Here is a 12,007-nt window from a genome sequence, read left to right as displayed (position 1 = left end):
AACTGACAAAAATGTCTCATCTTGCCGCGCTTTTGAATTTGATGTGTAATTTATTTGCAATCAACGAATTATGACACTTTCTGTTCTTGCTGCTGTGCAAAAGTATACTATTGATAACGTGCACATCACACAGCTTACCCTATGATTGTCTCTGGAGCTCTCTACCTGCATGTTGCTTTATAATAGAAATAATGACCGGAGTGTTGTACAGCCAATTTGTTATCTTGTGTTTTTAGCATCTTTTCAGCATAACAATCCCCTGCAGCCACTCTAAATAAAATAATAATAATAATGAAAACTTAAGGAAGGCAACACAAACTATAAAGCTTTACTCCCACTGCACATCTTCCCTGCACTTGCATTAGTAGTTAATTAGCAGATTGCTTGTCCTCTTTTCACAGCAATTAACCACCTTCAAGCATTCAGCCTGCGATCATTCACAGCTTTGTCCCCTACATTACCTCCCCACCCAAACAGAGCACGCAGCCCTTGAAAACTGCTAGAAATGTGGGCTGGCACGCACTGCTGTTAATGATTTCATATTTATGTGTTCTAATTGCGCCTGGTTGGCGATGATAAATATGGACATGTAGCCACGCAGGGTAACTTATTTCATATGCTAATTAAGCAGCGGGAAGACTCGTGAAAGATTATCAGGAGGCAAGGGGTGAGGATTTGGGAGGGTTGTGGGGGCAGTTGGGGTGGTCAGAGTCACAGATCGCAGTTTTATCCAATGCTAAATGAGCAGACGCAGTAAAGGACACTTCCAAAGGTAGCGTGGCATAAATAAAGACGCACGGCAGGGGAAATTTGAGAGATTTGTGTGTGACACGGATATTGTTGCGGATGAATAAGTCTTCTAAGATTTTAGGATGTGCTGTTGGACAAGCTGGAAAGAGACAAAAAGGAGCCCTAAACGTGTCGTAGTTTCAGAAGGCCGGTGACATTTAAAAGCTTCTTTTTTTTAAATTCTATCAGGTACAAACAGCAATCAGTCAGTGCTGTAAAAGCTAGGCTAATGTAGACATCAATACTAACAAGAACATTGAAACGTTAGTTATCTGACTTATTTTTGCAGGTGTAGCGGAATTAGTTTAAATGCATCGTTGCCTAGTGTTAAATTTGATTATGTCTTAATTACAGGAAATGAGCCAAAAGTTGTTTTGACATTGTTTCAAGTGTCATCAGGCTCATTTCCTGATAACAGACCTGCTGATTTTTAACAGAAACTCTTAAAACTGGTTTTATACACACAAAAGACTGAATTTCTCCCACAGGACAGTCCGGACTCTTCCACGGCTGTTCTTTATTGTCACTGATGTCACAGCAGTGATGGCCTTGTGAATGATATTAGAGGTAGTAAATAGTGCGTTCTCATGAAAATAGAAAACCAAGTGCGCCCATATTCCCCAAGAAGTACATTAAAATACAGTGAATACCTCATAAGGATGGAAAACCGAAGGTTCATGGACTGCAGTTCTGTATTTCATAAAGTCTGTTATTATATGTGTTATATCTCTCATACTGCAGTTCATGTGGATGATTTTATCCAAAGCACCTTACAGGCCCCGGGGACTTACTCCGTAGCTTTGAAAACCTAGTAGGTGCCACAGACTGATAAAAGATGGACGTAGCAAAAATGTGATGTGAATCAGAAAGTACCCAACACCTCAGTTACACTGAAGTAAAAATAGGATGGGAACCTTCTTGTGATTAGGGAAAATTTGTGGTTGCCCAGTGAATGCACTGACTTTTGTTGCCATCGGAGGTAGATTGCAAGTAGTTGGGATGTCCAGAGGTTGTGCCAGCAACACTGATTACACAGGTCACCTGGTGGGAGGCAACTTGTCTCCAAACTGTCACAGTCTGTCTCAGTTTAGCAAATAAGTGGAAGTTGCTTTGAAGATGGCAACTGACTGCGAGTGGTCACAGACATTTCAAAAGCAGGGATCGTGACATTCTGCTGCACGGCAACATCTGTTTTTCCCCAGTGTGACTGCAGCATTACACCTACATTCTTTCTAATGGCCAGCAGGGGGCGATTTCTCTCAATGCAAAATAATTTTGGGTTCTATAGAAATCTGTCAGAAAACGACCCTTTGGACTGTGACCTCGGTATACAGGGAGTGCAGAATTATTAGGCAAATGAGTATTTTGTCCACATCACCCTCTTCATGCATGTTGTCTTACTCCAAGTTGTATAGGCTCGAAAGCTTACTACCAATTAAGCATATTAGGTGATGTGCATCTCTGTAATGAGAAGGGGTGTGGTCTAATGACATCAACACCCTATATCAGGTGTGCATAATTATTAGGCAACGTCCTTTCCTTTGGCAAAATGGGTCAAAAGAAGGACTTGACAGGCTCAGAAAAGTCAAAAATAGTGAGATATCTTGCAGAGGGATGCAGCAGTCTCAAAATTGCAAAGCTTCTGAAGCGTGATCATCGAACAATCAAGCGTTTCATTCAAAATAGTCAACAGGGTCGCAAGAAGCGTGTGGAAAAACCAAGGCGCAAAATAACTGCCCATGAACTGAGAAAAGTCAAGCGTGCAGCTGCCAAGATGCCACTTGCCACCAGTTTGGCCATATTTCAGAGCTGCAACATCACTGGAGTGCCCAAAAGCACAAGGTGTGCAATACTCAGAGACATGGCCAAGGTAAGAAAGGCTGAAAGACGACCACCACTGAACAAGACACACAAGCTGAAACGTCAAGACTGGGCCAAGAAATATCTCAAGACTGGTTTTTCTAAGGTTTTATGGACTGATGAAATGAGAGTGAGTCTTGATGGGCCAGATGGATGGGCCCGTGGCTGGATTGGTAAAGGGCAGAGAGCTCCAGTCCGACTCAGACGCCAGCAAGGTGGAGGTGGAGTACTGGTTTGGGCTGGTATCATCAAAGATGAGCTTGTGGGGCCTTTTCGGGTTGAGGATGGAGTCGAGCTCAACTCCCAGTCCTACTGCCAGTTTCTGGAAGACACCTTCTTCAAGCAGTGGTACAGGAAGAAGTCTGCATCCTTCAAGAAAAACATGATTTTCATGCAGGACGATGCTCCATCACACGCGTCCAAGTACTCCACAGCGTGGCTGGCAAGAAAGGGTATAAAAGAAGAAAAACTAATGACATGGCCTCCTTGTTCACCTGATCTGAACCCCATTGAGAACCTGTGGTCCATCATCAAATGTGAGATTTACAAGGAGGGAAAACAGTACACCTCTCTGAACAGTGTCTGGGAGGCTGTGGTTGCTGCTGCACGCAATGTTGATGGTGAACAGATCAAAACACTGACAGAATCCATGGATGGCAGGCTTTTGAGTGTCCTTGCAAAGAAAGGTGGCTATATTGGTCGCTGATTTGTTTTTGTTTTGTTTTTGAATGTCAGAAATGTATATTTGTGAATGTGGAGATGTTATATTGGTTTCACTGGTAAAAATAAATAATTGAAATGGGTATATATTTGTTTTTTGTTAAGTTGCCTAATAATTATGCACAGTAATAGTCACCTGCACACACAGATATCCCCCTAAAATAGCTAAAACTAAAAACTACTTCCAAAAACATTCAGCTTTGATATTAATGAGTTTTTTGGGTTCATTGAGAACATGGTTGTTGTTCAATAATAAAATTATTCCTCAAAAATACAACTTGCCTAATAATTCTGCACTCCCTGTATATGTTCCTGATAGGTTTATAGTCCCTTGCTTGTCTATAATCTCAGGAGGTCTGTCTGCGGACCTGTGCAGGCGGAGGCCGACACAGTCCTATTTTATGTCCCTCAGTTTCTCAGTCAGATCATCAAGTCTCTTTAAAAACACTAAGATGGTGACAGTCACAATCCTAAGCTCAAGGGTTTGAACATGAAACTAAAAGAGTTTAAAACTAAAGGGTCACGGTAGCTGTGTCCATCTTTTATATACAGCCTGTGATAGTAGACAGAATGTAAATTCTAATGATTTTCTTTGTGTGCTCCATATATTTTTAAAGCCAACGTAGTCTACATCACCTCAGAATCAAACTTTATATTTAGCCCCATGGACAAAGTTTAATATCCACTTTCTTTTGCCCTGGTAGACCCCTAATAGCTCGCCAGTCAACTTTTTCTATGCTGTGTCCTCTTCAATCACAGGGCCACAACCTCCACTGACGTCGTGGTGTCCATCTGCGTTATCTTTGCCATGTCCTTCATCCCTGCCAGCTTTGTCCTCTTCCTAATCCAAGAGAGGGTGAACAAAGCCAAGCATCTGCAATTTGTCAGTGGAGTAAACCCAGCTGTCTACTGGTTGGCCAATTTTGCCTGGGACATGGTAAGTACCAGCTTTATCTGACAGCTGTGTCTGCGCCTCAAATATTCTCTCTTTCTGAAGCTTCGGCTCTGTTACCTGACCCATTAAAGCCAGGTAAATACTGTGTAATATATGCTATAATGTGATTCACCCCAGCAGTTTTCGCCTGCTTTATTTTATACTACCCTTGTAATATACTACTTTGGGCCTTTTTTTGCCCACCTAAGGCTAAATGTAAAAATATCCATCCACTGTAATTGACGATGTAGCTTTGACACTGCTGGCTACTGGGAAAAGCTTCACCTGAGACAGTTATTGGCTGAGGCGTAATTATCGACAGCAGCTGCCCCTGCTGGTTATGCTCAACAGGCTTACCGGCAGTTTCCCCAAGGCATAATGGAAGTAAACATTTCATCAGGTACCTTTGGTAAAGAAATTGCATCAGGACACTCATCATTATGGTGGATAAATGCTGTCTGGGTGGAAGACAAATGCACCTAAGGAGCCTGTCTAATGATTCTTGCCCGAAGCTCCCCGCATTACCATGCACGCTCTATCAACAATAAGGATATTACAGTGAATCTAGTCTGAAAGCTCTTTAATATTTCAGTCTAAACTTTTTCTGTAATAAACATGTATCATTGTAACCTGATACATTGTATGTCTATTATCTGCAGTATTCCATTTATTCGCCAGGGGGGATATTAATCCGAAGGGTGATTATATAATAATAGCATCATCAGTTATGTTTGTTTACTTCTGTAGGGGGAAAAAAAGTCGGCTAGTAAAAAGCGTGCTGTCTGGTTTGATTTGAAGTTGAATGGATTTAAACAATCGTTGGATAAATATTAGTCTTAGATCAAAATTTTATAGAGCCATTGTACATGCATCCAATTCAGCGTGTCACTGAGCGACCGCTTGCTTCAAACACACGAGAATCAGATGGCTGTTATTCACTGGATTAATTAGAAAACTAAAGCCGGATACATTCGCTAATTAAAAAGTCATCTACACATTTTATAATTACACGGTCTTTCAGTTGGCGTAAAAAAAAAAAAAGTCATAACGCTTTAATGGAGTCGTAACCACCCTAAAGAGTGACTTTTTAAGCCTGTGCTTTATTTTGACGTGTGTGTTTGTGTTTACAGTGTAACTACATCGTCCCCTGCTTCATCGTGATTGTGATCTTCCTCGCCTTCCAACAAAAAGCCTATGTTTCCCCTCCTAACCTGCCGGCTTTGATCCTCTTGCTTATTTTTTATGGGTGAGTAAATGACATATTTCAGAGTAGCTCAGAGAATTATGGCGTGCCCAGATTTCTGGAATGGGCTGTCTTTTAATATTCATTGATTGACTGCTGAACACTTCAGGTATCCACAATAGAAAGCTGTCATAGTAGTGCAGGTATTGGCTGAAATGTAAGTTCTTGGTACGCACTGTAATATTTTGTTGCCCTACCTTTAGCTCCGATGACGGCACGTTAGAGGTTTGCCGTGACAACGTAAAGGGATTAAGATCTCAGTGGGGTTAAGGTGAGGTCTCCGCTGTGGTGGTCGATCCATCTGTGAAAAGGACGTTTTACTTTCACTGAACCCATCTTTCACAATTTGAGCCCGATAAATCCTGGCATTATCATCTTGGAACATGTCCACGCCGTCGGAAAGAAGAAGAAATTCATTAATGGAGAAACTCTGGTCGATCAGTAAATGCAGGTAGTTAGCTGACTGCGTTTTTGAGGAGATAATGTTGCTGAACCTTGACCAGTTGAAGCAACCTGAGATCAGGCTTTTACTGTAAGCACGAGGCGTGATGATGCATCACTTCACCCGCCTCTCTTCTTAACCTGATGTGCCCGGCACTCAGGAACAGGGTAAATCTGGACTCATCAGACCACATGACTGTTCTCCATCGCTCCACAGTCCAACCTTTAAACATCCCTGGTGAACTGAATTGTTTTTTTTCCCCAAGTAGCCAAACTGATAAGTGGTTTTCTTAAGGCCAGACAACTGTTTAGTCCTGATCCCTGGAGTTCTCTTTACATTGTGTGTGTATAAATGCTTTTACTTAGCTGCGAGTTCAACTATTAATTTGACCTCTGATCATGATCAGTCATGATTTTCACATTTCTTCTTTGAGTCCCTTCAGCCTTTTGTACTGTGTTGAATAGTTTAACCCAATTTTAATAGTTTTAGTAAACTTCTGAATTGTGTTGTTTGCTTGATACAGACCATTAAATCTGACCCTTCTGAAACAGAGAACATCTTTTCCACGACCACAGGATGTGTCTTTTTACGTGGTTGTTTAAGAAATGAGAAGCTACTCACTTCAGTCAGTCAGTCAAGGTTAAATAAGCTGTTTCCAGCTGAAACGTGTCATTATATTACATTTTATTTATTTATTTATTTATTTTTTTGTTTTTGTTTTTGTTTTTTTGTTGTTTTGGTTTTTTTTTTGTTTTTTTTTTGTTTTTTTTATATTTTTTATTATATTACATTTTAGAGATCAACCACAGAAATTAAAGCCATGTTCAGCTGCGGATGGAGTCATCAAAAATCCATTTAACTGCCTAAAAAGGGTGCATAATGTCCATTTAGACCGCTTACATTGTTTACCTGATGTCACCTTTCTGATGAGGAAGTGAAGCTGTTTCACTCCACCACACTCAATGAACAAAACCAGTAGTTTACCAGTAGTTCAAAGTTTGTTTGTCCACTGCTGCTGCTTCGGTAAATTAGTTAGTTTGTGTTACCGTGTGACTTTTTTGTTAAAGGGATAAAAATCCATCACGCAAAAATTACTCAGTAAACCAGCAGCTCCTGTTTTCTGTGAGGTAAAAAATACAGGGAGCAACAGACCTGTTCAACTCACACGTGCAACTTTAACACTTGATTAAAGTTTACCTTCAAAGTTTGTGTTGTTATTCATTGTTGAACCAGCCTTTCCACGCTGTAGGAGAACTTTAAAAGTGATCTGGCACTACCTCAGAATCACCAGCTAAGAAGCATTAGCTCACTTCCACGCTGCTTACACTTCCTTTGTTCATTTGAACTATTAAGACTTTCCCAAATGAAGATGACATTTGGCAACTTCCCCTCCCCCATACACTTAATGAAGAGTTTTGACACCTCACGAAATGTCAGTAAATATGTGGTATGATGACCATTTGAACAGGTTCTAGCAGGTAGTAACCTGTACAGGTAAAGACTACCCTTTTGTTGCATAACCAGTCATTTTGTCCTAAAAGCCGGCTTGAAGTATGACAGAAACCATTCAGTTCAGAAAAAGGGGACAAGGGTTTCTCCTTTTAGGTGTCCGAGGGGTAAACAGTTATCTGCGACAGTGTCAAAAAGCCCCACAAAGCCAGAGTAATCGAAGAACTGACGTTTATGCCACTAATCTTTAATTCATATCTCCAATTCAATCCAGTGCGTTTATTACAACGTATTTTATACATTTTCCGCAATAGTTTGTACTTTGTGTAGTACTTATACTACGTCCATTGAAAGATGCACCAGTGCACACAAATAAGTTAGTAATACTAGTCATTGGAAGTGACACACACCAAACCCTAAGCCTAACTATGATCACGTCCTAATCCCCAACCCTGACCCTGACCCTAACCACGTCGGTCGGCTTTTTCCACCCTGCAAACCTATGACATCGTAACATTGATGATGATTGGTCACTTGCAATGTTGCAACTGGACCAACATTGGTTTTGATGATCCAGGAAGAACACCACCGCAGGGATATCAGATACAGCTATGGCACATAGTGAAGGAGACATGCTGTGTAGCTTAGCTCGTACAAACAGGTCTGTGTGCTTCTCAGAGTGAGGCTGCAGTCTGTTTCCAAAGATTCCTAATCTAAAAAGAACTGAATCAGAAAGTTACACACACGCCTCTGAAGTAGGTCAAACTGAAACTCCAGCACTTGAGTAAATGTAATGAGATCAAAACGTGTTACTTTCAAATTACATTCAAAGGTCTGGTTATATGACAGGGGTTTGCACCGTGGCACCACAACACCAGTGCCTCACTTGATCTGCTTGTGATACCGAGCTTGAACCGCTGACTGCCGAGCGTGGGCAGCATTCAGTTGGCAGTGCTTTCATGGGTCACTTACTGAAAATGCAAATGATCAGAGGACGCCATCAAATGGCACAGCTGACCTGGTAATCCGCATTTGTGAATCGAAAATAGCAAGGATTCAGTAGCTGCTAGCATGATATTTGCCGTTATACAAATTGCCCTCGGAGAGTTTAACGAGCATGGATCGCACTGGAGATCACCTTTGTTATTTTAATTTCTATATTTTATATTTTGTAACACTGTTTTACTTTGTTTTGTGTTTTTTTTTTTAAGCTGGGCTATCACGCCCATGATGTACCCGTTCTCCTTCATCTTCAGCGTGCCCAGCACAGCTTACGTGGTGCTGACCTGCATCAACCTCTTCATTGGTATTAACAGCAGCGTGGCCACCTTTATCATGGAGCTCTTCGATGATGATGTAAGTGTCACCCTCACCACACGCTCACACGCTCACACACGCATACAGAGTCTGTGCAGACGGAAAAGTAGGAGACACACATGCATGCATGCACATTTTTAACGCGACAGGCGGCACACTTCCTGTGAAACAGCAGGCGCAGACTTTCAGGCTCCATAAAAATGATATTTATGCAGAAGCTATAGCTGCGGATGGCTAATTGACTTGAATCATAGATAAACGCTCAGTGTTTTTCCATTTTTTTCTCTAAAGCAAAGGCTTCCACGCGCGTGGGTGGGGTGTGTGCCCACCTGGTATAACTTTTAATATATTTCCTTTATCCTCTCGAGGATTTTTCAAAGGAATTATTTTGCCTATTCTTTTTAATGTTAAATCGTTTGCTGAGAATTGGGTCTTCAGAGAACTTTGCTCATCCATCTTTCAGCAAGTGTTCATTTTAACTGCAAGCTGCTCCAGTCTCAGTGGAATGAAAAGACAAAGACACCAAAAACGAGCTAAATAAGAAATGCAGAGCTCGGTTTGGAGAGAGACAGACTGTCAGTCATTGTACTGTTTTATTAGAATTTAAATCAATTACGTAAAAAAGAAAATATCTGAATACGCAATGTGTGCAAACAGCCAGGACTCAGACAGAACAACCTCAAGTTTTTTAAACGATTTCTCTACTTTTCTGACATCTTTCTCGTTTGTTCTCTGATCTGAATACGTCTAAACACATTTGCAGCCTTAATTGTTATTTGCACGATTCCCACGCATCGCCCGCTCTCTCATTTGGTTTTTTCCCACCTCACCACGTATTTTTAGCCTCGTGCTGATCAGTCATCCCTTGTCAACAGACACAAGAGCACGGTGCGGTGCCGAGCTGCGTTTGCATCTGACGCTTCATCAGAATGTCTCCCACATCCCCGATCTGCCACTTCAGACGCAGCGTAATGTCGTCTCAAAGACTCTTGCCTCTGCGCGGTCTGCCCCCTCCGACACGCCTGCCTGCGACTTGATCTTCTGGCGCCCGCTCCGTGATGGCATGGGATGTTTCCTGTCTCCTAACGAGGCGGCCTCATTTGCATCGTGATTTCATTATCGCCGACATTCATCATCAATTTGTATTTTTCACGAGCGCGTCTCTCCTCCAAGAAAGTCACTGTGGTCATTTTGTTGTGTCTGCATTCTCTTTATTTATTGATGCGACGTTAGCGGAGCGTATTACTCATAAAGGGCGCCATTCCCGATAATTTAATGGACAGCGCTTTGCCCACGGGCCGGTGTAAAGGGACGGATTTACTGCCCATTTCGCTCGATTGAGGCATTAGGAGCAGCGTGTTTCTCTGAGACTCGATGGGGACGGAGGTCCGAGATAATTCTGCTAATCTGACCCGATTTCGCCGCCGATAAGAGTCTGACGGGTCAACATCAATCAACTCACATGTTACAGCTCTCCAGGTTTCCATGTCTCCCCCAGTTCAGAGCTGATATCTCCCCGGAACAGACTCTTCACAAACTAGCTAGCGCAGATATGACAGTGCCCCGACGTGCTCCAGTTCAACAGAAACGGCAGATCCTGCACATGACAGCTCTATCCAGCCTTCTCCTCTCGCAGCTTCTGCGATTTCAAAGCTGCGCCTCATCACTTTCAGGCTCCTCTGCGGCGGCGGCGGCGATATTTAAACAGTGTCGCTCAAAAGTAAAGCTTCCGGCTTTCAGTCTGTTTTCTCTTTTCAAGCACTGGGTGAATCTAGATCCCTTTTGGGCATAGCACCATTTTTCCAGGAGAGAAAATGGGAAGAAGGGAAAAAAAAATAAGAGTAGCAGAGTGGGAAAGCAGCGCTGCAGTGTTATAGACTTGGTGCCCTAGTTTTGTCTTGAGACCAATGGGAGATTTTCTTTCCCTCAGGACTGTCCAACTCCCTGTGGATTGCATCAATCCCAGCCTGCCTTGTACGCTTGAAGCGCTGTCTGAGTCAATACTTCCACCACGTGCCTCTAAGAGATAACCGCAGGCACCCATAGATTTTTCCAGGATAAATGTATCGGTGTGGCGGCGTGGCCAGGTACCGCTTACCTCATGTAGTGTAATTGGAGTACATTGTTTTAAGTCCAGAAGAATTTATCGACGCTGTGTTTAAAACAGGCAAAGGTTTAATGTAGTCGATTGCTCACGACAGAACTCCTACAGTATCTCAAAACCACAGGAATATCATCTCTTGAAAAATGTCTTCCCCAGCTGTTTGAGCCATACATCCTCTGCTTGTCTGCTTTCATTGTGATTCGCAGCATTATGAATGAAGCCACGCTGTGGGAATAAGCACGTGTAGGGATATGGGTCAGATAAGCACAGCGCAGACAATACCACCTTTAAAAACCATTTGAAAATGATTTATGGGCACATAGCGCAAACACAAGGGGGGAAATTGTCTGGCGTTTTATCATCTTCGACAAAGAACCTCTTAGATCTCCTTGATGAACACCCAGTCAGGAGGAGATATGTTATTTCATGTATCGATCTCAAATTAGGTCTCGCTGCTTTTTGTATTCCTCTGCCAGATGGATGGGCTGCTCTCTGCCAAGGTCATAGCTGTTGTTTATTTATTTGACTTTCTTATCTCTGTTTAGGCTTAGTGTTGAATGTAAAGAATAGAGGTGCCTTTAGCAAATCCCCCGATGCTTGCATTTGAGTGGTTACATACATTGTGAACATCCTGGGGGATAAAAATATGTTTGCAAACGCCAAGAAAAGAATGTTAGTTTCAACTTTGAGGGTAAACTTGTTTTCTGCTACAGCAAATTGTTGCAGTAAAGTATATCTTTCCTCCATATACTGTCAGTAAAGGCAATCAAGTAATTGGCTAAAGAGAAAATACTAATACGCAAATATAAATTAGTGATTTAAATGATACCATTTAACCATTTTTCTCCTTAGTAAGCAGGGTTCAAGTGTTCAAAAAAATGTAACCAGTAACAAGATGCACCAATTTTTGTTGAATATGCATTGTTATTGCAGCTCTTCTTACCCTCCTGTCCTCAAGCAAATGTATAAGTGTAGATAAAAGAAATGATGAATTGCTGCTGAACATCTAAAGACGTCTAAAGGTTTGCGTCGACATCGTGATCAATGAGACCTTTTCATCACGGTCTTGGATCCGCCCGAGAGAACTAGGCCAGCAAACACTTATTGTAGTGTGTAAGTTTGTAAGTTGGATTGTTGCTCGTCATTTCT

The 12,007-nt window shown here is 42.0% G+C and overlaps 1 protein-coding gene across 3 annotated transcripts in view; it reads left to right on the top strand.

The window, feature by feature from the left end:
- LOC146580350 (phospholipid-transporting ATPase ABCA1) overlaps nucleotides 1-12,007 on the top strand; it is a 189,483-nt gene that overhangs the window by 131,822 nt on the left and 45,654 nt on the right. For all 3 annotated transcript variants that reach the window (XM_085267020.1, XM_085267021.1, XM_085267019.1), the window contains 3 exons: nucleotides 4,129-4,306; nucleotides 5,434-5,549; nucleotides 8,649-8,793. In XM_085267020.1, coding sequence (XP_085123146.1) covers nucleotides 4,129-4,306; nucleotides 5,434-5,549; nucleotides 8,649-8,793 — 439 coding nt within the window. The remainder of the gene's footprint in view (nucleotides 1-4,128; nucleotides 4,307-5,433; nucleotides 5,550-8,648; nucleotides 8,794-12,007) is intronic.

The sequence above is a fragment of the Mchenga conophoros genome, linkage group LG3, assembly GCF_057382185.1.
Source record: "Mchenga conophoros isolate Kocher_MC1m ecotype Shallow Benthic linkage group LG3, M_conophoros_male_GT1.1, whole genome shotgun sequence".
NCBI lineage: Eukaryota > Metazoa > Chordata > Actinopteri > Cichliformes > Cichlidae > Mchenga > Mchenga conophoros.
This window is presented reverse-complemented; position numbering and strand designations above follow the sequence as displayed.